This window comes from Tachyglossus aculeatus, chromosome 21 (assembly GCF_015852505.1).
Source record: "Tachyglossus aculeatus isolate mTacAcu1 chromosome 21, mTacAcu1.pri, whole genome shotgun sequence".
Taxonomy (NCBI): Eukaryota; Metazoa; Chordata; class Mammalia; order Monotremata; family Tachyglossidae; genus Tachyglossus; species Tachyglossus aculeatus.
In genome coordinates, this window is record NC_052086.1 from 63025228 (window position 1) to 63052576 (window position 27349).

Genomic DNA, 27349 nt, shown 5'->3' on the forward strand with positions numbered 1-27349 from the left:
TTGATTGAAGGAGGTAAGGCGGGGGGATGGGGGGAGAGGAAGGAGGGAGTCAGAAGCAACTGGATTCTAATTCTGGCTCCTCTGCTTGTCTGCTGTATGACCTTGGACAAGTCACTTCACTCCTCTGTGCCTCAGTTACCTCATCTGTAAAACAGGGATTAACCTTATGAGCTTGTATGTACTCCAGTGCCTGCACAGTACAGTGCCTGGCACATAGTAAGTAGTTAACAAATGCCATTAAAAAAAGGTAGGTGTTTGAGCAATACAGAATAACAAAGTGACATGTTCTCTGGCCTAACAGGGGAGACAAACATAAAAATATCTGTAATTGGACTGTGAGTGGGTATGTGTATGTGTTTTAAACCTGCCAAAGTCAGTAGAGTTAAAGGCAAGTCTTGATGTGCGTGGTGGTAGAGATTGCACAGTAAGGCATCAAACTGCAGAAAGCTTTTTCAAGAGAACGACCGTGTAAACTGGAGCGGCCTCCTGAAGGTCATTTTTGCTTCTTCGTCACTTGTTTTGCTGCAGCCTGCAAGCCAGTGACTTTCTTAAGCTAAAACGTCTTGAAAAACCTCTGCAGCAGAAAGTCACTGAAGTCATTGCTCCTTGTCCCAGTTTCAGCAGCACTTATTATTATGATTATCAATAATGATAATAATTGTGGTATTTTGTTGAGAGCTTACTATGTACCAAGCACTGTATTAAGTGCTGGGATAGATGCAAGATAATCAGGTTAGACACAGTCCCAGTCCCATGTGGGGCTCACAGTCTAAATAGAAGGGAAAAGAGGTATTGGGACCCCATTTTACAGATGAGGAAACTGAGGCAAGAGAAGTTAAGTGACACGGTCAATGTCACAAAGCAGACAAGTGAGATTAGAACCCAAGCCCTCCATTGCCCAGGCCCTTGTTCTTTCCACTGAATCACTATTTCGTAACAGGCGTACAGGTGCGGGCATATACAGGCAGATGTAGGCATACAGGCTGGCCACTTTTACTCTGTCATATTTGCAAATTAAGAAGGGCAGTCTATAGTTAGAAGCTAAACAACATCAAGTTTGCCCCTTGAGAACAGAACTCCTGAGACTCGGTCCCTCAAATCACAGGACTTGGGGAGGGCGAGAGAAGGAAGGAGGGAGTAAGGATTAATTGATTCCTTAATATACGTAAATAGCCCATGCTGCTTACTTCCCATGGAATTTTCAAGGGGAAATATTATCCTCCCCTTTTAATGGCTTAGTGGTATTAGGGGTTAATTTTTCTCATCTGGGTTCCTTCTCACACCCCACTTTCCGTGACCCAAATCCCCTACCCTAGAGATGGGGCTAGCAGAGTCCAGCAGCAGATACACACTGGGGCAGGGAAGGAGATAGAGGGATAGTGCAGGGGTAGATACAAGCTAATTAGGTAGGACACAGTCTGTGTTCCACATAGGCATCTCATTCTTAATCCCCATTTTACAGATGAGGGAACTGAGGTCCAGAGAAGTGAAACGGTTTGCTCAAGGTCACACTGCAGGCAAATGGCAGAGCAGGGATTATAACCCATGGCCTCTGACTCCCTCAGTGCCTCCCTCCAGCCTTCTTCCCTGCCCCTGTCCTCCTTTATCCCCTCAACCCCTGCCCACCCAGGTCCGGCTCTGTGGAGGCTGAGGCTCATGAGGCTAGGGCTCACACTCCAGTGATGGGTCATAATTTATTTATATTTATTTATATTAATGTCCTGTAGTCTGTAAGCTCATTGTGGGCAGGGAATGTGTCTAATAATAATTATAATTATTATGGTATTGGTTAAACACTTACTATATGCCAGGCACTGTACTAAGTGGTGGGGTAGATACAAGTTAATCAGGTTGGGCACGGTCCTCGTCCCTCATAAAGCTCACAGTCTTAATCCCCATTTTACAGTTGAGGGAACTGAGGCACCGAGAAGTGAAGTGACTTACTCAAGGTCACACAGCAGACAAGTAGCAGAGCCAGAATTAGAACTCACATCCTCTGACTCCCAAGCCTGTGCTCTTGCCACAAGGCCATGCTGCTTCTCTGTTTTATTGTACTCTCCCAAGCGCTTAGTATAGTGCTCTGCACACAATAAGCGCTCAAAATATACCATTGATTAATGGATTGATGGACAGTTGGGGTGCACTGCTCACTGCTCCTGGACCTCACCAGCAAGGATATTTGAAGAGACCTCTCCTCCAAGGTGCCTTCCCCTGACTAAGCCCTCCTTTCCTCTTCTCCCACTCCTTTCTGCGTTGTCCTGACTTGCTCCCTTTATCCATCCCCCTCAGCCAGTCCCATACCACTTCTGTACATATCTGTAATTTTTCTTATTTTTATTAATGTCTGTCTCCCCCTCTAGACTGTAAGCTTGTTGGCAGGGAGCATATCTACCAACTCTGTTATATTGTACTCTCCCAAGCACTTAGTACAGTGCTCTTCACAAAGGAAACACTCAATAAATAGGATTGACCAACTGAATGACTGGCTGATATTCATGGGGCAAGCGTGGCAGGCATCTGGGGCCTCATGGATTCAAAGACCCTTCTCAAGGCACAGTGTGGGACTCCCTTCCCGGGATGGATAACTAGGTAGGAGTCCCTTCCCGGGTGGACTGTGGGGTAGGGAATCACTGCCTCCTACCCAGTGCTTAGAACAGTGCTTGTCACATAGTAAGTGCTTAACAAATACCATTATTATTACCCCTCCCTGGCCCCCAGGTGGTTCACATCCCCACAGTAACCTGCCCCATGGGACCTTCTTGGTCCAGAGAAGAAAGCGATAGAGGCCTTGGCAGAAACATTTGGGTTGTCCAGACATCCAGGGGAGGAAGTTGGGGAAGCACCATTAGCTGGCCGGGGTCCTGGAGAAGAACTCTTTTTTCTTTTTTTGGAGGTATTTGTTAAGTGCTTACTATGTGCCAGGCACTATACTAAGCTCTGAGGTAGGTACAAGATAATCAGGTTGGACACAGTCTCTGGCCCACATAGGGCTCACGGTCTTTATCCCCATTTTACGGATGAGGTAACTGAGGCACAGAGAAGTTAAGTGACTTGCCCAGGGCTACGCAGCAGGCAAGTGGAGGAGCTGGGATTAGAACCCAGGTCCTCCTGATTCCCAGACCTGTGCTCTATCCATTAGTTCACGCTGCTTCTCTTGAGGGTCCCCACCCAATCTGCCAGAGGCAAAGAATGGCCTCTCCTCCCTACGTTTTGTCTGCCATTGTGGTCCAGAGGGCTGAGAAAGGAAAGAAGGAAAAGGAGGGCAGGGAGGGCAGCCCCTCAGGTGGGTCTCAAACGAGCCCTCACCACTTCATGCTTAGAAGAGTGTTTTGGCAGCTGGGGGTATTTTTTGGTTGTGTTTCTCCAGGCATTTGGGTTAACTCTCTTCCACCTTCTGTAGGTTACCGAGAAGGATTTCTCTGGAAGCGAGGCCGGGACAACGGACAGTTCCTAAGCCGAAAGTTTGTGCTGACAGAACGCGAAGGAGCGCTGAAATATTTCAACAAAAACGACGTAAGCCTGGGGGTCCTGGGGGAGGTCGGTGTGGGGGGCTGGTCTTCTCGTGGGTGGGTTTTGGGGGTCTGGGGGTGAGGTGTGTGCGGGGGCGGGCAGGGGACCTGTTCCGAAGAGATTGATCACCTTGCCCCCTGGCCACAATTACCCTCCAAACCTTCCCTGAGCAGGGCCCTACCATAATGCCCAGCTCTCCTGGGTTTGGGGGACGCTCACCCATCCCTGGCCAGGTGACTGCCATTCTGCCTGGTTAAGGGACGCTCACCCACCCCTGGTCAGGTGACTGCTGGCTGCAGGGAGGCGTGGGTAGAGAAATTCCAGCAGCGCTGAAAGCCAGAGCGCAGTCTTAAAACATCCTTCGGCCCCGGAGGAGGATGTGTCAGCCTGGAAAGAGCTAAGAGGGAGAGAAATTGGCTGTTTGGTGGGAAGGTTTGGGCTCCTTTTAAAGTCCCAGAGATCCTGGTGGGGAGGGGGTGGTGGCAGTGATTCCGAGCGGGTGTGGAGGAACGCATTGCCTAGGGTTTCTTCTCTCCCCATCTCCCACACCAGCCCCCTCCCTGTCACACTCCAAGGTGGTCTTCTCCTGGCTCAAATGGCCAACAGACAACCAGCATCCTTCCGTACCTGTTCCTCTGCCACTTGGCATCAGGCCCCAGTGATTCCCAGAAAACCTGCCTCCATCTTGTGAGGCCTGGAGGTTCACCCCCGGGCATTGTGCCCACCTGCAAAGGACATGACTCCCTCCTTGGGTTAGGGTCCCCTGTCACAGAGCCCTGCTTCCCAGAGAAACAGCATGGTTTAGTGGATAGAGAATGGTCCTGGGAGTCAGAAGGATCTGGGTTCTAATCCCGGCTCCACCACAAGTCTGCTGTGTGACCTTGGGTAAGTCACTTCACTTCTCTGGGCCTTAGTTACCTCATCTGTAAAATGTGGATTAAAGCTGTGAGCCCTATGTAGGACACAGACTGTGTCCAACCTGATTAATTTGTATCTACCCCAGCGCTTAGAAAAGTGCTTGGCATATAGTAAGCACTTAGCAAGTACCATAATTATTATTATTATGAACTGTGAATCAGCCGGGTGGGCAGAAGCACTGGAAATCCAGCTCGGCCTTCCCTCTCCCCCCGCTCCAGGAATAGGGAGGAGAGCTGCTCAGAGTAAAACTCCAAATCCGGCATCTGACTCTCCTCCCTGCAATGCTCGTCTCCTCCGACTGCCGAAAAGAAAATGGCACAGCCCAGGCTGCACAGGAACAGCAGGCTGGGGTGGGCGTGACAGCCCCCACTTAGTCAGATCTGAGCAGAGTCCCCCATTGTGTCCTTGAGTGACTCTTGGCATGTTGGAGAGCCAACCCGGTCCCTCCCAGGGCCCGTGGGGAGTCCAGGGTGGAGGAGCCCAGCAGAATCCCCTGAGGTGGTGGAGCCCAGCCGCCACCATCGCTCACTGAACGGCCTTGTAAATCGACAGCGGTTGTGGCTGCGGCAGGGAGGAACTCACCCTACCTGGGAGCGGGGGAGACTTGGGACGGGATGGAAAGTAGAGGAACCTAGTCAGGAGAGGAGGTGGGGAGAGCCTACGGGAACCCTTGAGTCAGCTCCAGTTTATTCTGGGATTCTCTGGAACTCCTCAGAGGCCGGGAAAGCCAGAGATTGGAAGACTCTGGGCCTCCATTTCCTCATCTGTAAGACGGAGATGAGACTCTGACGCCTATGTGGGACAGGGACTGTGAGTGACTGGATTGTATTCATTCATTCAGTTGTATTTATTGAGCGCTTACTGTGTGCAGAGCACTGTACTAAATGCTTGGGAGAGTACAGTATAACAATAAATAGACACATGCCCTGCCCACAATGAACTATCTACTCCAGTGCTTAATGTGGTGCTTGGCGCATAGCAAACACTTAACAAATACTGCTGTCATGATTATTATGTCATGTCATTACTGTCATGATTAAGTCCTCCCGGTGGGGCTAGTTGAGATGTGGACTGGTCCCACGGAGTGAAGGGCTTGTGGAGATACAGAGGGATGTACTGGGGTTGGGGTTTGTCTGTCAGTCCGTCGTATTGAGCGCTTACAGTGTGGAAAGCACTGAAGTAAGCACTTGGGAGAGTACAAGCACTTGGGAGAGAAGCAGCGTGGCTCAATGGAAAAAGCACGGGCTTTGGAGTCAGAGGTCATGGGTTCAAATCCAGACTCTGACAATTGTCAGCTGTGTGACTTTGGGCAAGTCACTTAACTTCTCTGTGCCTCAGTTACCTCATCTGTAAAATGGAGATCAAGACCGTGAGCCCCCTGTGGGACAACCTGATCACCTTGTACCCTCTCCAGTGCTTAGAACAGTGCTTTGCACATAGTAAGCATTTAATAAATGCCATCATTATTATTATTATTATTGTTACAATATAACAATAAAAGAGGTATATTCCCTGCCCACAAGGAGCTTACAGTCTAGAGAGAGAGCGTAGGTCTGCAGTAGTATTTATTGAGTACTTATCATGTGCAGAGCCCCGGGGGTGTTGATTGATGGCTTTTCCCGACTGCAGTCTGGCCCAGGCAGGGCAGAGGACGTGTTTCCTACCGAGTGGCAGTCGGGATATTGGGAGAGCAGAGGGCTGGGTGTCACCAACCATGTTATTGTGCCACAAGCCAACCACACTAGTACAGGGGACCGTGAAGAATTTTTCCAGGGCGGAACGGCTCGGAGGAAGCAGTGGGCTATCTGGGCCCTGCAGACCTGCGACCAGCCATTAGCTGTGATCAGAGACGGCCCCAAGCAGGCAGAACGAGGGCAGAGTGCCGGGAGCCAGGACAGGGAGGAAGCCACCTCGGGCCTGAACCTCAACGAGGAATGCCCTTGGCACACAAAGCCTTGGGGTAAAGGGAGGGGTGTCTGCCGTTCAGTTGTTTACTCATTTGGACCTTGTTTTCCAGGCAAAAGAGCCCAAAGCAATTATGAAAATTGAACACTTAAATGCAACGTTCCAGCCCGCCAAGATTGGGAACCCGAACGGCCTCCAGATCACTTATTTGAAAGACAACAGCACCAGGAACATTTTTGTGTATCACGAAGACAGCAAGGTAATGGACCCACTCTGAGGAGAAAGAGCCCGGTGGGGGTGGGGGGCCAGAGCCCACCACCAACAATCCAGCTCCCCAGCACCCCCCCGTAGAAAAGCATTGTGGTTTAATGGCTAGAGCCCGGGCCTTACAGTCAGAAGTACCTGGGTTCTAATCCCGGCTCTGCCGCTTGCCTGCTGTGTGACCTTCACTTCTCTGTGCCTCGGTTACCTCATCTGTAAAATGGAGATTAAGACTGTGAGTCCTATATGGGACATGGACTGTGTCCAAACTGATTATGTTGTATCTACCCCAGCGCTTAGAACAGTGCCTGGCACCTAGTAAGCACCTAACAAATACTGGAATTATTATTGTTGTTATTATTCACTAATGCAAGGGAATAAAGCCCTTCCTTGCTGTGTTGGCTGGTGTGTCCCAGAAGGCCTGTGGGGAAATCGCTCTGTCAGTTCCAGGATCAAGCCTGGCAGGGGCTCCCACACCAGACTGGGGAGATGGTTTCAGCCTCCACCCGGCTCTCCACCAGTCTCATGGGGGTATTCCCGAAGCCACGACCATCTGGACAGAGCTGGGAGCTGGCCACGGCTTCAGCCCTGCTTTGATGGAAGCCCCTGGCAGGGCGGGCAGGAGCTCAGGCGTATTTTAGAGCTGGAAAAAAAAGGGTGTCTGAAGAGTGGCTGTGATCACTACAGGGAACACTAGTTCCCCAGACTCATGGGAAGAAGAGTTTTCCCTGCTCGGTCTCCCAGCTTGTCCCCTCCTCCGACCCAGGGAGGTCAAACAAGGCACTCTGCTGGACGAGAGGTCCAGGTGTATCATCCCCTGCCCTCCTCCTCTTCCCTTCTCCCCGTACCTCTGCAGGCATTGAGGTGGATAGGATGGGGCCTTTACCTGGGTTGTGTAGGTGGGTAAAATTAGGGAGAAGATCTGTAAATCCTCCCCAACTTCAGCTCTACCTAGGTCAGGCTGTGCACACTGGGGGCTACTTCAGTCTTCACGGCTGCACCCGGAAATGCAGCCCCTGAAGTCAGAAGGCGGAGGCACTCCCCCACACCCTGCAGTCCATCCTCACCACCCCACAAAAGGGTGACCAGTAAAGCTGATCCATCAGTAGTGTTTATTAAGTACTTCCATGTGCAGAGCACTGTACTAAGAGCTTGGGAAAGGACAATATGATAAAGTGAGTAGAAGAAACAGCGTGGCCTAATGGATAGAGTACAGGCCTGGGAGTAAGAAGGACCTGGGTTCTAATCTCGGCTCCTCCACCTGTCAGCTCTGTGACCTTAGGCAAGTCACTTCACTGTGCCTCAGTTAACTCATTTTTAAAATGGGGATTAGGGCTGTGTGGGACAGGGACTGTGTCTAATCTGATTATCTTGTATCTACCCCAGTGCTTAGTACAGAGCCTGGCACTTAGAGTTAAACAAGTACCATTAAAAAAAAATGTGATTCCAGCCTGCAAGGATCTTGCAGTCTGCAGGATATTTCCTTCTTTCTGCCCCCATGACATCTGACAAATGGCCTGGATCATCCAGGATCCTGGATCATCAGCGCTTAGAACAGTGCTTTGCACATAGTAAGTGCTTAATAAATGCCATCATCATCATCCAGGCCCAAAACTCCCACAAATCTAATCAAAACCATCCAGGCAGCCAGTAGCCCTGAGTGGAGCAAGCCAAGGTCAGGGAAGGAGCAGTGAATGTAAGGGCTGTGGTGGTGACGACCTTGCAGGCCCTCATGCCCCCATGAGAACAGAGATCCTCTCCCCAGTTTCCTTGTGGGGAAGCTGAGGCCCCGAAAGTGCATGTAATGGGTCTCAAGCCACAGAGGAGTTTGGTGGGGAAGTCAGGGCCTCAGATTGTCCTCTCAGCCTCATCACAGGCAGCTGAGTGGTTCTGTTCTGTGAGCAGGGGGCCAGGGCCCAGGGGCTGTGAAGTTGGGATGTGTGAGGGCTGTCCGACTCTCCCCTCCACTCCCCTTCCTTTCCCCCTTCTTTCTCTCCCTCTTTGGGGCAAGGTTTGTGCCTGGAGCCTGGTGGAGACATCACAGAGGTAACCAATTTGGCTTTTTGGAAAAGGATATTCTGCTTTAAGGCCAGGTCTAGGCTAATAAGTGGCTTTGAGGGGGAGGCTTTAACTACCTGGATAATTCTCTTCAGAGTGTGGGGTCCTTTTGACCTGGGTGATCCAATCAATCAATCAATCAATCAATCGTATTTATTGAGCGCTTACTGTGTGCAGAGCACTGTACTAAGTGCTTGGGAAGTACAAGTTGGCAACATATAGAGACAGTCCCTACCCAACAGTGGGCTCACAGTCTAAAAGGACAGAAAGATCCAAGGACAGAAAGAGGGAAAATGACTGCCAGGTCAAAGTGTCACCCTAAATGATTCTCCATTTAGAAAGCGTGGCCTGGGCTGAACAGATCTAGGCATCCAGGAAGGTGACTGACAATCACTTTTCTCCCCCAAGCCCCAGAAAAGAGTAACTCTTCACCAGCGAATAAGAGCCTCAGGCAAAGCCTACATGTTCATTTCAAGCAATTGGATTGAGTCATTTTGTTTCTAGCACTATTGCCCCTCCACATCCTTATTGCTCTGCTCTTGGGCTTAACTGTTGGCACCCATTTCCTGAGCTCTGGTTTCCTGTCTGCAGCTGAAGTTCCACTCGCAGAAAATCTCTTGAAAGTCCCAAACTACCTAGCCTTGCCTCAGAAGCCAGGATGAGTGGGGGGGGGGAGAGAGAGAGAGACAGAGACAGAGACAGACAGACAGACACTAAACCTCAACCCGTCTTCACATCCAGAATTGTTAACCATTTCATGCTGTGAGGGTTTGGATAAGTCCCTTAACTTCTCTGTGCCTATTTTCCCTCCCCCTTAGGCTGTGAGTTCTACAAGGGAACAAGGACTGGGGCCCATCTGATTATCTTGTTTCTACCCCAATACTTAGCCCAGTGCCAGGCACTTAATATACACTTAACAAGTACCACAATTATTATTCCAGATGAGAATCTTCAGCTCCTCCTGCCCTTTCCTCAGTCCCTGCCCCTCTAGCCATCCCTTTTCCATTCCATTCCATCTTTTCTATTCCAGACCCTCCCAAGCCCGCTCTCCCAACCGATCACTTAGAGAGACAACCAGGAAGCCAGAGACTAGAGGCACCAATTGTAAGCTCCTTGAGGGCAAGGGTCAAGTTTTCTAACTTTCTTGGACTTCTCCCAGGCACTTAGTACAGTCTTCTGCCCGGAGTGGGCACTCAATAAATCATTGCCTGCCTCAGCAACTGAAGCATCACGGTCCGAAAACATATGGCTGAATGCCACAGACCGAAAAATTTATTTAGTTGGAAGAGTGAGCAGGTGCTCCTGGTGGGGAGGTGAGTGGTGGCCAGCGGTGACTCCCCTGCCCGAGCCCATAGACTTCCCTCCCACCTGCTCTTTCAGAGGCTTTGGAACGAGAGGCTACCGTTTGGCAGGTGGGGAGGTGCCGGTCATTTGCCTTATCTCTCCATATACTGGGAAAATTCCCAGCAGTTGTGGGGGCAACTGGTCTATGAACCCGTTTCCTTTTTGGCCTGGGCTTTCTTCTCGTTCAGTTGGAAGCTCAGCAGCTGGGACCCCTGGGCTTTCAAGTCCAGTCAGGGGTCCACTTCCTAATCTGCCATTTTCTCTGAGGTTCCAACCTTCCATTTCTGCATTTGGTGGCAGATTATTTCTTGCTCAGGACCATGAGAAAACACCCCCTCGTCCCCAATTATGGTTGCTTTATCCTGTTAGGTTTCTCTTGGAAGCATTATCTTTCCCTTCTTCCTGCTCACCCCTCTCCCTGCCCTCCTCTCTCTTTCCCTCGGAAGCTCTGAGAGATTGCCTAGGCCAGTTCCCAAACACTATGTCCCAAACACTGTCCTGAGCCCTAGAGTAGATACAGTACAATCAGATCTCCCCCTTTTAGACTGTGAGCCCACTATTGGGTAGGGACTGTCTCTATATGCTGCCAACTTGTACTTCCCAAGTGCTTAGTACAGTGCTCTGCACACAGTAAGCGCTCAATAAATACGATTGATGATTATGATGATGATCAGGCGCAATCCCTGTCTCACATGGGGCTCAAGGTCTAATTAGGAGGGAGAACTGGTTTATAATCCCCATTTTATAGATGAGAAAACTGAGGCTCAGAGAAGTTATGACTTGCCTGAGCTCACACAGTGGGCAAGTGTAGGATCCAGGCTTAGAACCTAGGTCCTCTGACTCCCAGACATGTGCTCTTTCTAGCAGGTCACCCTGAAGAAAATTATTTACAAAGATCGGGAGGAGGAAGAATGAAGACATAAACAGGGAGTGGGATAGGTATATAAGGATTAAATCGCTAAATAAAAAGTTGAATAGGCAAATTAAGAAATCATAATAAAAACCCCTACTCTTAAGTTGAATGGTTACATTTCTCCAATCGGTACTGGTTTTGGGGTGATAAGGTTTGCTCTCTCGTGAAATCCCAAACCAGTCTCTGAGGGGCACTGTGAGTTAAAATTGGCCACTTCTGTTCATGTATTTTCTAATTCACCCATTCCTGACAAACTCTTATTTAGAGTAAGAGCACCTTGACCTTTCCTGTGAACATGTGCACAACTATTCCTTCCAACATCAAAGCCACGTTCCATTCAGAGAGCTGTACATTGTGAGAATAATGGTCCCCGGCCTTCCCTAAGAGTGTCCTCTCCAAAATGCATGGTGAAAAAATGCATGTTGGAAGAATTCACCAAGACACAAACTCCAAAGACATCTCAATTTGACAGGCCACCTTTAAGCATTTCAAATTCGGTGAGAGCTTAATTTGGCAAAGGGTCCTAAAGTTGGTAATAAAGAGCCAGCTGTGTTTTCAGCAAGTCCTTTAATATGTGAGTGCACACATTAGGCAATAGACTTTGGTCGTTAGCCTCGAGAGAAAATGGGAGAGCAGTGAAGCAGGGAGTGATGGAAAAAATGGAAGAAAACATTTTTATTGGAGAGAAATGCTAGCTTGCCTGGTGGCCTGCTTTGAGTCTGGCCCGGTGGGTCTGGGCCCCGGGAGCTGGCCTGGATCCCTGCCGACTCAGGCCCTGGAGCCAGTCCCCCCAGCTCCAGAGAGCTGGAGAGTGGAATCTCGAATCCCCCTCCCACTTCTAGCCAGAGCCCTGGGAGCTAGGGCCTCTGTGTTTCCCAACCATCTCATCATTCAAACCAGTCCAGTGGCCAGGAGTCAGGGCACGGACGAGAGATTTGGAGAAGGAGAAGAAGAAGGGAGTGTCCAGGTGAGGGAACCTTAGAGTAGGAGCCCAAGATTGGTGTAAAATATCCCCAACCCTTCTGGTGTACCTACTAAATATTCCGCTTAAGCGCTTGTCAAAAAATTATGTGTTTTCAGACACATGAAAAATTTGAAACTTTAAGAAGCTAACTCCGCATTTCCCATTGACCCGGAAATCAATCAATTAATTGTATTTATTGAGTAGTAGTAGTGATAGTATTTTTAAGCACTTAATGTGGGCAGAGTACTGTTCTAAGCACTGGGAAATTTGCAGAGGTGGAAATTAGACACGCTTCTAGCCCACAGGGGACTCACAGTGTAAGCACTGAGACAGAAGAAGCGATTTCTTAAGGCATGGTGACTTCCAAGAACACAGCTGCAGTGCCCGTGCCAGTTTCTATAAAACAGAAGTTTTCAGAGTTGGTCTGTGAGGAGTTCCCTTCTCGTCATACTGAAGGCTCCGCACCTTCTCCACTGGGCCCATCTTCATCATCCATTGTTCCTTCCTTCCTGCAACCTAATGACTTCCAGCTTCCTTGACTCCCCAGGTTACCATGGAGAATTAATAATTATAGTGATGATGATTGTGGTATTTGTTAAGCATTTACAGAGTGCTAGGCACTGTTCTGTACACTGGGGTAAGTACAAGATAACTGGGTTGGACATGGTCCCTGTCACACATAAGGCTCACAGTCTTAATCCCCATTTTGCATATGAGGGAACAGAGGCACAGAGAAGTGAAGTGATTTGCCCAAGGTCACACAGCAGGCAAGTGGCAGAGCCAGAATTAGAATGCAGGTCCTTCTGACTCCGCGGCTCATGCTCTATCCACTAGAGAACCCATTCAACCAGCCAGTCAAGGGAGGTTCCCCATGAGCTTCCCCTTCCTGACCCTTCTAGACAGTAAGCTTGTCCTCTAGACTGTAAACTCATTGCAAGCAGGAAATGTGTCTGTTTATTTTTATATTGTACTCTCCCAAGCACTTAGTACAGTGCTCTGCACACAGTAAGTGCTCAATAATTGACTGACTGGCGTGTGTACTTTCTCCTAGGAGATCGTGGATTGGTTCAACGCCATCCGGGCAGCCCGCTTTCATTATTTACAAGTGGCATTCCCCGGAGCCAGTGATATCGATGTGAGTTGGTTTCTGTTTTATTAGAGCGACGCTTCAAATCTTGCCAAGAGGTGGGCTGGAACAGCGGGCCCGGCTGATCCACCGAGCGGACTGCCCAATCAGCAGGGGGCTGCAAGGGGGTCGGTGCTTGGGTTCAGAACCAGGGGCAAAGGGTGGGCATACCGGGCAAAGGGTGGGCATACCTGTGTCCTCTCCCATTTCTGTGAGGTGCTGCCGCCTGAGGGAATGTGACTTGAGCCATACCCTGATAGAAGTATGAATATAGGTTGGGTCGAACGTGGGTGATCCAACATTTGGTTACCTGGACACACCGGTTATCCGGACATGGGCTAGTTTGGATACCAGCAGGAGGGATAGGAGGAGAGTGGATCACAGAATGAGATTTGGCCCAGGCCTTCCCAAGAGAGCCATGCCCCACTTTGTTTGGAAACTCAAACTGTAGACTATCTGAGCTGGCCATGGTCCAGATATGTAGATAATCAGCCTCTTTCTGTAGAAGCAAGTGGTGTTGAGGGGAAGGATGTGAATGGAGGCTTTTTCCAGTTGTGCCATTCTGACCAATTGGATTTGTTTGCTCTCGCTTTCAGAAACAGCTTCCTTTTCCTGATAATAATAATAATAATAGTATTTAAGCACTTACCGTGTGCCAAGCACTGTACTAGGCACTGAGGTTGATACCGGATAATAAGGCCAGATGCAGTCCCTTTCCTACAATGGGGAAACTGAGGTAATGGAGAAGTTACGTGAGTTGTCCAAGGTCACACAGCAAGCAAATGGGGGAGCCCAGATTAAAGCCTCAGTCCTCCGACTCTCAATCTTGTTATAAGAACAGAGGTTGCCCCCTTCACCCCCTCTTCTTAACACTCCTTTCTTCTGAGGATAGTAAGACTCTTCCCCCTAGAATACCCCCCCACTTCCTCCTAGGAGAAGCCAGGCGTTATGGTCCTGTTTTGCAGGATGTATTGTAGGCCTCACTCAGTCTCTCAAAGAGATGGTGGGTGAGCTGGAGGACCAGAGAGGGGCTCCTCCCCACTCCCAGTCTATTGGCTGGGATGTAGTTCTGCCCTTGGGAGACGTTGCCCTCTGGAGCAGAACTCCACCCCGGCCCCGGATGTCAATCAATCAATCAATCAATCATATTTATTGAGCGCTTACTGTGTGCAGAGCACTGTACTAAGCGCTTGGGAAGTACAAGTTGGCAACACGTAGAGACAGTCCCTACCCAACAGTGGGCTCACAGTCTAGAAGGGGGAGACAGAGAACAAAACCAAACATACTAACAAAATAAAATAAATAGAATAGATATGTACAAGTAAAATAAATAAATAAATAGAGTAATAAATATGTACAAACATATATACATATATACAGGTGCTGGGGGGAAGGGATGTCAGTGGAGGGTGGGTGGGTGAAAGAAGTTTCCTAGATGTTAATTGCGGGAGTTTCCCTAGAGAATGATCTTTCAGTAGTTGTGGTGCTCAGCCAGGTTTATATAATAATAATAATAATAATAATAATAATAATAATAATAATGATGGCGTTTATTAAGTGCTTACTCTGTGCAAAGCACCGTTCTAAGCACTGAAGCCACCCACACCGCCAACTACACTGAGAATGGAGACACACACACACACACACACACACACACACACTCTCTCTCTCTCTCTCTCTCTCTCTCTCTCTCTCCCTCTCTCCCTCTCTCCCTCTCTCCCTTCCTGTCCCTCTCTCCCCCCCCCCCACCCCCACTCAGCACTCAGGTTTAAGCTCCTTTGTGGTGTGCCATTATTTTATTTTTTCCTTTCCTTCTGGAAGACGCCCGACACAATCACCTCCCCGTTCTAGCATCTTTAATTAGGTAGGATCACTTGTCACACCAATGTGACATTTCAAAGCCAGCCATTAAAAGCCCGTCTAAATTAAAAGCAGGTTAGAGGAGGAGGCAGCAGACGGTGGAGGGGGGTGGTTACATCAGACCCATCAGCCTCTCTGTCGCTTTCAGCAGGGAGTCTCCCAGCCGCATGCAGAAGTCTCACGGCTCCCTGCTCCCCTGGCACCAGGATTGTTAAAAATAGCCCAGCCTTCCCTCACTGACGTTAAGAATACTCAGGAAGCAAGAAGTCTGCAGGCTTTAAATGCAATCCCTGGCTTTTTTCTCTGTGGTGTAAGGGAGCCGTGTCCCCGGTTTGTGGTTCCCAGTAAGAAAGCCAAGTCTGATCCTCAGGCAGCTGTCATAACGAAGCTCAGAGAGCACTCGGGGAAGGCCAATCCAGTTGGAACCAGGCCTTCCCATTACATGGTAGTTGCCCGGAACTGCATCTGTTATTTAAGGGCCAAGGATTGTTACAGTCATTAAAAAAAACCCAACCCAGCACTGGAACGTATTAATTCGCATGTGACATGCAAGAATGGAAAAGTATTCTTTCCACCCAAAGAGAAGCAGCGTGGCCTAGTGGATAAAGTGTGGGCCTGGGGCTCAGAGGACCTGGGTTCTAATCCTGGTTCTGCCACTTGTCTGCTGTGTGACCTGGGCAACTCACTTGATCTCTCTGTGCCTCAATCACCTCATTTAGAAGATGGGGATTTAGACTGTGAGCCCCATGTGGGATATGGAACTGTGTCCAACCTGATTAACTTCTATAAACCCCAGCTCTTAGAACAGTGACTGGCACTTAGTAAGTGGTTAATAAATTCCATTTTAAAAACAACAAACTGTAAGCTTTTCTGGCTGGGCCTTTCCTTCCCAGACCCTATCCACAGCTGGTTTCCACACTTGAGAAAAGTGGGCAGAAAAATGGGAGAGGGACCAGAGAAGAACAATGAAAATAATGGTTGGGCTGTAAGTAGCCTTGATGAGGAAAGGTGTTTCGCCCACATAAGAGAAGGCTAGAGGGGGATTGAATAACTGCCTTTAAGGCTAGGAGAAGTTTTTATGAGGAAGGTACCAACCTGATGTTCTTCTGGTCTACCCAGGACCAAAGAAGAAAAAAAATGGGTTCCCATTGACGAAAGGGAGATTTTGGTTTGGCTTTTGACCCTTAGGGTGATGGAATATAGGAATTGGCTACTCCTGAAGGGGGTGGAGTCCTCCTCCCGGAAGAATGGGAAGGAAAGGCTGGACATGAGACCTGTAATAGATGGCTTAGTCCCTCACCTACAAGGGTGGGGCAGGGGGGCAAGCATGACCTAGTGGATAAAGCATGGGCGTGGGAGTCAAAGGACCTGCTTTCTCATCCTGGCGTTATGCCTGCCGTGTGACCTTGGGCAAGTCACTTAACTTCTCTATGCCTCAGTTACCTCACTTGTAAAACAGGGATTAAATCCGACTCCCTCTTATTTAGCCTGCGAACCCCTTGCGGGACGGGGACTAAGTCCAAACTGATTAACTTGTATCTATCCCAGCACTTAGTGCTTGGCACATAGTAAGTGCCTAACAAGCATCATTATAAAAAAAAATAGTGTCGTGTATCTGGCCAACTTTCAAATGTCTTCCAACTCTAGGATTCAGCGATTCTGTGCTTCTATAGTGCTAGACCCCCTGTGGGTCAGCCAACAGCCAGCAAGCTCACCCTCACCTTCTCAAAAACACCTCCCTCCCGAATTCTCCAGTCCATACTGTGTGGATACGAGCCAGGTGATCTCTGTGAACTCGGGGGCAGTCCCGTCGGTTGTCATGGTTGGAGAAATGTCACGTCCTCTCCTGGGCAGGCCTCTGGGTCAGCTGCTGCTCAGTAGAGCTGCTGGCCCAAAGGATTCCTGGCCCAAGGCCTTTGGCCGATTGCTAGAGGAAAAGTTGCGTCTCTGCTCCTTGGATCCTGCAGAGAGCCCGAGATGTGGCAACCAGTCTGCAGGGCCCGACTGCTGAGAGTTTCCAGCCGGGCTTTGGGAGAGAAAGAGAGCTGTGGATCACTGAATACCCAGAAGTTGGACTCCTGCAAAAAGTCACCCGGAGCCAAGCCCTCAAGTGTCGGAGCGGGAAGCGGCCTGACGGGTTGTGGATGGGCGGTGTCCTTCGGGGCCCGACCCCTCCTGCCGCCTGCGTTATCCTCGTGCCTCGACCCCTTGTGATCGTGTCTTTCTTTACTGTGTTTTTTCTACTGCAGCTGGTGCCCAAACTTACCCGAAACTACCTGAAAGAAGGTTACATGGAGAAGACAGGCCCAAAGGTAGGAATGTGGCATACTGGGTTCCTCCTCTCGGGGCACCGAGGGAAATCTGGGGGGTGTTAATGGTTGAAAATGTAGCAAGCCGTGCTATTCGATCACCTGTCGATTTCAAAATGGAGAGAAGGTTACAATTTAGAGGTGGACACCCTGGGCTAAAAAAGCGATACGAACTTCCCTGAGGGTGATAACCCCAAGTCGTGACTTTTTCTATTTTAGAGTATTCTCCTAAGTGTATAGTACCGTGCTGTGCACACAGTAAACACTGCATCCAAGTCACTGATTGATTGATTGATTGTCTCTCTGCATCCCTAAAACTAAAGCTTTACTTGGGGCTGGGGGCCTTTATGCCTTCTGCTTTACAAAGGCAGGGAAGGAAGGAGGGAGGCATGGGCTAGTCAGTGGTCAAAAGGGCCCAAGTCCCCTCCCCACCCACAGTCAGCACCACTCTGGATCTCCCCACTCAATTCAGCACCACCTGGGACCCTCCAGGAGTGAGCCAGGTAACAGTCTTCTCATGAAGCTCATGTCTCCTTGCCCCTCAGCAAACAGAAGGCTTCAAGAAACGGTGGTTCACCATGGATGACAGGCGGCTCATGTATTTCAAAGACCCACTGGTAAGGCCCCGTGATGAGCAAAGGGGTGTGTGTGTTTTGATAAGTGCTTACTATGTGCCAGAAACTGTACTAAGCGCTGGGGTAGATGCAAACTAATCAGGTTATTTTAGAATGAAACAACTGAAACCCACCCTCTGGCTCCCCTGGAGACTTTCCCAGCAGATGGGCAATTCCTAGAAGCCCATGGGGTGGTGGAATTACTGCCCTTCTTCCCCCTCCCCCCCCCCCAGATTTTCCTGTGACTTCTGGGCAGCAACCAGCGCTGAGGGAATAGGCGAGAGCTTTGCGGCTCTCCCCACCAGGCCGTCTGACCATCTCACCCAGGCCAGGTGGGTTTTAGCCTGGAACCCCTTGATGACCACAGGCTACAGAATAAATTCCCATCCAGTTAGGGAAGCAACCAAAAAAGAGGGCAGGGGGAGGGTTCACCTAATGGTGGTGGCCAGTTGGTTAACCCACCCCCTTGCTGGCTGCTTGGTTGAGGTTATCAGATTAGAAAAGCAGTTTGGCCTAGTGGAAAGATCAGAGGACCTGGGTCCTGATCCCAGCTCTGCCACTTGCCTGCTGTGTGACCTTGGACAAGTCACTTGTCTCCTCTGTACCTCAGTTCCGTCATCTGCAAAATGGAGAGTCAATACCTGCTCTCTCTCCCCCTTAGACCGTGAGCCCCATATGGGACCTGTTGATCTTGTATCTACCCCAGTGCTTCGTACCGTGTTCGGCTCATAGTAAGCACTTAACGGAAACCACGATTATTATTGTTATTATTGTCACAGTGCCACTGAACCCAAGTCAGTGGACTTTTTGATTTGAAGACCAACTCCAGTTCTATGTTGGCCAGCGGTCAGGTTTCAAGCTCAAATGTGACCACACCCCAATATCCCTCTAGACAGCAAGTGCCTTGTGGGCAGGGAACACGTCCGCCAACACGGTTATATTGTACTCTCCCAAGTGCTTAGTACAGGGCTCTGCACACAGTAAGTTCTCACTAAATGCCATCGATTGATTATTTTGTAAGAGCTCTGACATTGGGTCAGGAGCAGGGTTTGCCCATCTCAAAGGGCATTTAGGGACATTCTCCCATTAGCCGGAGGGGAACCCTGCACTGTGCACTTTTCAGAAGCCTGCTCGGCTCTTCCTCTATCCCTGCTAATAATAATTATGGTACTTGTTAAGCGCTCACTATGTGCCAAGCACTGTTGTAAGCCCTGGGCTAAATACATGTTAATTCAGTTGGACACAATCCCTGTCCCACATGGGACTCACACTCTTCATCCCCATTTTACCGATGAGGTAACAGAGGCCCAGACAAGTTAAGTGATTTGCCCAAAGTCACAGGACAGACATGTGGCAGAGCCAGGATTAGAACCCAGGACCTTTTGACCCCCGGGCCCGTGCTCTATCCACTAAGCCACGCTGCTTCTCTCTAGCAGATGTTAGATGGAGAAGCAGCATGGCAAAGTGCAGAAAGCACGGGACTGGGAGTCAGAAGGACCTGGATTTCAATCCCGGCTACGCAACATGTCTGCCCTGTGATCTTGGGCAAGTCACTTCACTCCTCTGGGCCTCGGTTACCTCATCTGTAAAATGGGGATGGAGGCTGGGAGCCCCATGTGGGACAGGAACTGTGTTCAACCCAATTTCAGTGCTTAGTACAGTGCCTGGCACATAGTAAGTGCTTAACAATAGCGTGGCTAAGTGGCAAGAGCTCAGGCTTGGGAGTCAGAGGATGTGGGTTCTAATGCCGCCTCCACCACTTGTCTGCTGTGTGACCTTGGGAAAGCCACTTAACTTCTCTGGACCTCAGTTCCCTCATCTGTAAAATGGAGATTAAGATTGTGAGCCCCACGTGGAACAACCTGTTTACAGTGTATCTACCCCGGCACTTAGTACAGTGCTCGGCACAGAGTAAGCACTTAACAAATACCATCATTATTATCATTAATTATTGTCATCTTGAGGGCAGGGACAATATGTATGCTTTAAAGTGCTCCATAGTGTGAAGCATCCCTCTGGGGACTCAGATAATACTTGTTCATGCTCTGCTATTGTAAGTACTACTGATATTAGGGATGGGGCATTTGTTCAGCACCTACTCTGTACCAAGCCCTTTGCAAACAACTGAATACAATCAGATCGGACTCAGTCCCCATCCCAGGGGGGTTAAAGCCTAAGAAGGGCAGGGGTTCCAGGCGAGTGGCAGAGCTGGGATTAGAACCCAGCTCTTCCCGTCCTGAGCTCTTTTCTCCTCATGACACAGGATGTGACCACTCCCTGAAAGCTTCAAACCCACTCGCCGCTCCTCCCACAGTGCCCACTCCCAACCCCTGGCCCCCAGCTCATTGGCCTGGCATCAGGAGAGTTTGCCAAAGGCAGCCCAACCTCGAGATCTTCATGGCTGAGGCGCGATGGGACTTTGGCCAAGGCAGGCCGGGGCGGAGACCAGCCTCATGGCGTCGCAGGCTTCCCCTTCAGGTGGCTGGAGCATCCGCTAGTTTCTCTCTGATGGTTCGCTCGTCACCTCTGCCCTAGGACGCCTTTGCCAGAGGGGAGGTGTTCATTGGCAGCAAGGAAAACCGCTACACGGTCCTGGAGGGCCTCCCCACCTCCACCCAGGGCAACCACTGGCCCCACGGCATCACCATCGTCACCCCCGACCGGAAGTTCCTCTTCGCCTGCGAGACTGAGAACGACCAACAGGAGTGGATGGCGGCGTTTCAGAAAGTCATCAGCCGGCCGATGCTTCCTCAGGAGTATGCCGGTAAGACAGAATTCCCTGCCCTGGGCCCCGGGGAATAGCATGTTTGTTAAGTTCTTTCATTCATTCATTCATTCATTCATTCATTCATTCAATTTATTATTCATTAATAAATTAATGAATTTATTATTAGCGCGGAATATGTTGCGCGCTTACTGTGTGCAAAGCACTGTATTAAGCACTTGGGAGAGTACAGTATAACAAAGTAAGTTAAATGGTTACTATGTGCTAAGCACTAGTGCAGATACAAGATCATCAGGCAGGGCACAGTCTCTGTCCTACATGGGGCTCACGGTCAAATGGGGAGAGAGAACAGGTATATCATCCCCCCCCCCCCCATATTACAGATGGGGAAACTGAGGCACAGAGAAGTCATACGAGCCGTCCAAGGTCACACAGCAGGCAAGGGGCGATTAGAAGCCACGTCTTCTGACTCCCAATCCCGGGCTCTTTCCACTAGTCCACGTTGCTCCTGTGGGGATTTCGGGCCCTCGGCAGGATGCGGTGTTGATGCCAGTGTGGGGATGAGGGGCGGACGTTCTGCCGGTTACATTTAGGGCCGGGGTTAGGGGAAGGGTCTCAGGGTGCTCCCTTCTGGGCCGGGAGCTGCTGCCAGTCCCGTCCTGCTAGGGAGAGCTTGGAAACAACTATTTCCTGCCCTGTCCGTCATCTCTGCGGAAGGCGGTTAGCCCAGCCGCCTCCCAGCTCTGCTGCCTCTGGTCTCTGTTTCTCCTCCCAGCCTGCCGGCGAGCTGGACGGGCTTAGGGCCGAATGCCTCCGCAACCCCAGCCAAGGCCCGGTTCGGCGGGGCCGGGGGTTATATACTAGCACCTACCACCTTCCCACCAGCTGCCGGAGTTGTCGACAGCCTTTGCTCTGGAAAGCAGAGCCTGTGAGTTGAAGGGAGCTGAGTTGGGAGGTTCCCCAGAGCTTCAAAATAATAATAATAATGGCAATCTATGTATTATATCTGTAATTTATTTATATTATGTCTATAATGTATGTATTGATATTAAGGTCTGTCTCCCCCTCTAGACTGTAAACTCATTATGGGCATGGAATGTGTCTGTTTATTATGTTGTACTCTCCCAAGTGCTTAGCACAGTGCTCTGAACACAGTATAAGCACTCATCATCAGTCATATTTATTGAGCGCTTACTGTGTGCAGAGCACTGTACTAAGCGCTTGGGAAGTACAAGTTGGCAACATATAGGGACAGTCTCTACCCAACGGTGGGCTCACAGTCTAAAATAAAATTCCCATCTTCCAGTCGGGGAATCGAACCCCGTTCTCCCGCGTGATAGTTAGGGATACTCACTATTATACTAAGGAGGAAGATGATAACTCAATAAATGTGACTGAATGAATTAATAATAACAATAATAATAACAGTATTTGTTAATCGCTTACTATGTGCCAGGCACTGTACTAAACATTGGGATAGATCCAAGATCCAAGCTGGAGAATCCTCCGTCTCTGGGGAACGTGTTCATAACCAAGCGATGGGTAGCATTGGAGAGGCCCCAGTCCGGTCCTGCTCTTGCTCTGACCATGGTATATTCTACCCGGCTCCCGTTGTATTTCAATCCTCATCCAACATGATGGGTGTTATTTGCTTTTTGTGTTGGTTTTTTTTTTTTTTTCCATTTCAGTGGAAGCCCATTTCAAACATAAACCCTAAAGAGAGACTGACCCTGTGGGACACAAGATTCTGTTTACAACACAACATGGTTTTATTTTGAAGTATGAAAATGAGGAAAAATAAATCAGCCACCTAATCGTGTTGGAAACCAACCGAGGAGAACAGCGGAGGCAAGAGGGAAGGCCAGGGCTAGCTGCCAAGCTTAGCAGGGACCGAACGGACCCCCCACCCCCGGTCCGGCCTCCAGGAGGGAGAACGGTGCTCGGAAGAGCCCATCGTTTCCGGCAGCTCCATTTCCACGCACAGGCATTTTGTACGTCTCACTACATTGGCAGAAGACTTCCCACTTAACAGCCAACCCAGCCCGTTTCTGCAGGGAGCAGATGGGGAACCGGGAGCTTGAAGGAGAGAGCGACTGGGATAGATGGGGGTTTGAATCCTGGGTCCCACTGCTGCTTTTGAGTCTGAGCCAACCTGTCCCAGCGTCCGTCTCCATCCGTCCTGGCCAGGCAGCGCCCACCGAGGATCATGGCTCGGCAGGCTCCAGGGGCACGAGAAGTATCCGGACATCAGACGTGGCCGTGGGATGTCACCACAGCACACCCCAGACGTCGCTTTACAAAGGGATGGAGATAAGACTCGGTTAAATCCCATGAGCATCTCCCTTCTTAAAGCAAATGGACATTGTCTGGGCATTCTTTACGCCTCTTGGGGTACCAGGCTTCATCCTCATTTGGGGCTGCCGGACTGGGGTCCACCTGAAGGCCCCGAGGTGGATGAGCTGAGGGCTACCCTCTTTAGCGTCATCGTGGCCCAATTTTTTTTGTCCTACCAGGAAACTGTAACGCTGTCTTTCCGGTTCAGGAACAGAGACATTCTCTCCCCGCCGTCCGCCTCTCATCTTCCTCCACCCCCCGGTAAGATCTGGCAAATGGAAGGAAGGAAAAGCAACCGAGAGATAGACCTCAAAAGTAACTCCAGGGACAGAGGAGACGATCTGAAAACAATGGCCAGGAGTTGGTGGCTGTCAGGGGGCTCGGGGGGGGAGAACAAATGTAGTGGGGAGTGATTGATTGATCTCCTGACCCAGCCACGAGGCAGGCGAAACAGTCTCCTTGGGGAAACAAGACAGAGGAGCCCAGGGCACCGCCAGACTCACCAGGAGTGCGATGATTGGGACCTGGAAACAGAATCACTCCAGCGGGATGATGGAAATAGAGCACTGGACTTGGGTGGAATTTGACCAAATCCAGAATGAAGAAGGCGATGCCTTGTCACACAAGGAATCTACTGTGCCTCCTGGATTGACAGCAGGCCTGGGCTCCCCACCCAGGCCAGCTCCCCTGCTGGGCAACTGCCGGCCCAGCCCAAAGGCTAGGAGATGCTTTGGGACATGTAGCTTGCGCTCCTTCCCTTCCCTAAATGCTCCCCATCTTTGCTCGTGGTACCACCCGCTCTGGAGGCACGTCCTCCTCCCAATAGCAGGAGAGAGGGCCGGGTCTTGTGGAGGCCCTTGTGGCCCCCTCACCCCAACACTTCGCGCCCCAGGGGGTCCTCCTCACCATGGCTTCTGGGTCCTGCAGGCTGAGTTCCCCCCACTGGGCGACTTCCTGCTTCCTTTTCCTCCCTCCACCCCAGCCCCGTGCATCCCATCGAGAGCAGGGCGGCTTCCGTTCAGAGGTCAATTCAGAAAAATGGTTGGCAAAATCCTCCGAGCGCAAGACTATAAGGGCATAGCCGTTGCCATCAGTGGGGTGGGCCGATGGCCCATCCAGCCCGGCCGGTGGTAGGTCTCCAACGGTGGCATTGGGATGGAATTATGAGATGGTTATCCTCGAGGGCATCCGTCCCAAGTTAGGGGTGAACTAGCTGGCACCCTAAACTTTCCCCTCTGCATCCCCAGTCACCCGTTTTGCCCACTAAGTACGCTTGTCTAGGGTGCGGCCCCCTTATCCACTCCTACGTCATGCCCCAGTGGGGCACAACCGATGGGGGCCAAGGGAGCGGGGTTGGCCCTGGGCAAGCCACCGGCACTAGAATCAACTCCTTCACACAAGTTTTCAGGCCCGAAATCCATCTGTTATTTTAACCAGAGGAGACCTGCACCTTCCCACTCGGCTCACTCTCCAACCGACACAATTTACTGAGTGCTTCGGCCTCAAGGCTTCCTGTGGTAAAGGATTCCTTGTCTTACATAGCCCCACTTTGTGAAGAGTTTGTTTCCTTTTGCTAGGTTTGGCCCACGCTCGGCTCTCCCTCCTGTAGCGCCAGAACATGCAGCCCCAGAGATAGCGGGGATGCGGGCACCATGGCCAGAGAAGAGTGTCGGGTTGGCCACGTTCCACGAAGGGGCAGGTCCCGGCTTGGCCGGTGGTGTGACAAAGCCGCCCATCACTCCTCATTATTTCCGGCCTTTTTGCCGAGCTCATTTGTGATTCTAACGCGCCAACCACGTCTCTGTTTTTCTAGGACAGTGGTGAGGGTGGCTGGGGAGGGGTATCGACAGCCCAGATGGCTTGTAGCCCGTAATGGGGCACCCTGAGGTGGAGCGAGTGAGGGGGTGTGCCCCGGTGTTCTGCATCAGAGGGTGGCGCGGGCAGGTGGTGTTCTCTATCCCCTCCCTCACGGAGCCAGCGGGATGGAGGAAGGGGCTGGCGATTGTCAGCCCTCTGCTTTTGTGCCTGTATGAACGGCTGCAGTCCTGGTCTTTGAAGGAATGAATTCTAGCAGCGAGAAGAGGAGCAGCGGTGCTATTACTTAGTCAGACCTGTGGTCCTGCCCTCCCAGCATCCTGGCCCTGACAGTGGCCATGGGAAGCCCGCAGGGGTCCCAGATGGGGGTCTGGATTGAAAGTCAGGGGCTTTAACTGGTTCTCCCCTATCACAGTGATTGTCAAAGCGGGCAGCCATCGTACGGTTCCTCTGAGCATCCCTCTTGTATTTTCTGTCTGCCAGTTTCCTGGGGTAATCCACCCTCTAGGTTTACCACCCCCTCTGGGTGAAGATGATTTCTTTTCTTTCTGATTATCCTGCCGCTTTGTTTCAGTGGTGGGGTAAAAGTAGTGCAAAGTTTTGAAAAGTGGTAATGATGATGATGGTAATTTATTGTTTACTATTTGCCAAGCACTGGGGTAGCTGCCGAATGAGATCGGACTCAGTCCCTAGCCTACACTGGGTGCTCAGTCTTGAGAGGGAGGGCGAGCAGGTATTTTGTCCCTGTTGTACAGATGGGGAAACCGAGGCTCAGAGAAGTTAAGTGAGTTGCCAGCATTAGGACCCACATCTCCTGACCCACATCTCTCTACTAGACCACACTGAATCTCATGCGGAAGTGATACCTACAGCCCCACAGCCTTGAAGAGAGTCGTCCCCACTGTTCAATCAGTGTAGGGAGGGTGCGAAGCTGGCCCGCGGTCAGTCATATTGGAGCTGGAGGAAATTGTCGGCGCTGAGCCTCCCGACTCTCCGCTCTGGGTTTGGTCCCGAGGGTCCGAGGCCTCATAAGCTTCCGGCGTCTTGGTGAAACTCCATCCCAGATATCAAAGTCCCGAGGCCTGGAGCCTCCTAAAGGAGGGGTCTTGGGTGAGGTGGGGTGCTTTTTCCACCCTCCCCCCCCGATTGTCAGGGTGCTTCTCCCTGTTGGTTGCTGGGTTTTGCCGGCCTCAGGAAGCTTCCCCATCCTGTCCGTTGCTGGCCCGGTGGACTCCAGGTGGCCAGGATGGCACTGTGGTGAGTTGGCGCTGTTCTCGCTGGAGGCTGGTAGGGCTCAGGCATGGGGCTGGCTTGGAGAAAACAGCTGGAGGGGGGTGAGAGTGGCGGCTCTTGATAATTGAGCACCACGCGGGCCTCCTTATTGCCAGGAGCGGCCATGGCCCTGTGACTTAGGTTGCAGCTGCTGTCCCCAATTGGTCCTATCACCCTCCCCCACCCCACCGCACCCCCTCAGCCCTCTGGGGTTGGTCTTCGCCCCTGGCCCTGGACAGTGGGGCAACTTAGCCTCAGGTCTGTCTTCACAGGAACAGCCAAACCAGGTGGCCACCTCTAACTTCTCCCAGAGATTCCAACAGTGGAGGCCACGGGCCCTGTGTGGATTGAACTTAGTTTAGGCCCTTCTGAGTGGACGGCCAAAAATCCTTTAGTGGGGTGTTCATAGGTCGTGGGGCCAAACGGTTGCCAGGCTTCCTGCTGGTGAAGTGCTCCGGGTGGGCTCTGTGGGCCAGGGCGGTGCTGCGGCTTGGGGATTATTCTGGGCTGGGTCTCAGCCCCGTGGCTTGGAGAGTGTTGTGGCTTAGGAAGTGCTATGAGCGGGGTCAAGACCCTGTGACTGGAGGAGTGTTGCGGGCAGGGCCCTGGTCCTGTGTCCAGGGGAGTGCTCTGGGAGGAGACATAATTCAGGGTCTGGAATTGGGATATTTTTCCCACTTGCCACCCTTTTGGGGGCAGAGAGCCCCTCCTCCTGCCTGCCACTCCTGCAGCAGGCAATGGAAGAACATGCCCTTGAAGGTGAAGTGGGTACCCCCAGGTGATTAGAGTGCAGGCCCCCATTGCCCCTGGTGTGGCTTCCTACCCCCACACCCCAACCCCTGCCTGCCCAGCAAGACAAGGACAGTCACAAAGCCCCAAGGCTGAGGCCCAGCAAAGCTAAGGTCCGGCCCAAGGCCAGTAACCATCTCTCTCTCTCTCTGGCAGGCCAGGAGTTAGAAGTATTGATTTTATTTATTTTTGTTCTGAGTGGTAGTTCAGATTGCATAATGGGAGGGGCGGGCTGAGTTCTCCACCCTTTGGCAAATGCTGCGCCTGGCCACGGGTGGACTCAGGGCTGTGGGAAGACCCTCCTCCGAGCCCCAAAGGTGACACGTCCCGGCGCAGTGATGGGTCCCGGATCCCTCCCTGAGCCCCCGATCACCCCCCAACACCCGCGTGTGCTTACACCGTCCCACCCCCCGCCGCCAAGCTCCCTGGTAGTTCTGCACAGCCCATCGCTGACCTCTCTGGTCCTCCTCCCCGCGGTGGGAGTCACGTGGAGTGGCGTGCATTCATTCATTCGATCGTCTTTATAGAGCGCTTACTGTGTGCTGAGCACTGTACTAAGCACTTGGGAGAGTACAATAGAACAATAAACACACATTCCCTGCCCACAACGAGCTTACAAGTCAGCGCGTTTT

The 27349-nt window shown here is 51.1% G+C and overlaps 1 protein-coding gene across 1 annotated transcript in view; it reads left to right on the forward strand.

The window, feature by feature from the left end:
* Positions 1–26277, forward strand: part of ADAP1 (ArfGAP with dual PH domains 1) — a 143126-nt gene extending 116849 nt beyond the window's left edge. The window contains exons 5-11 of the mRNA XM_038762678.1: positions 3401–3513; positions 6446–6592; positions 12925–13008; positions 17109–17171; positions 17714–17785; positions 20318–20546; positions 22196–26277. Of these exons, the coding sequence (XP_038618606.1) occupies positions 3401–3513; positions 6446–6592; positions 12925–13008; positions 17109–17171; positions 17714–17785; positions 20318–20546; positions 22196–22224 (737 nt within the window). The 3' untranslated portion in view covers positions 22225–26277. The remainder of the gene's footprint in view (positions 1–3400; positions 3514–6445; positions 6593–12924; positions 13009–17108; positions 17172–17713; positions 17786–20317; positions 20547–22195) is intronic.
* Positions 26278–27349: the final 1072 nt, after the last annotated feature.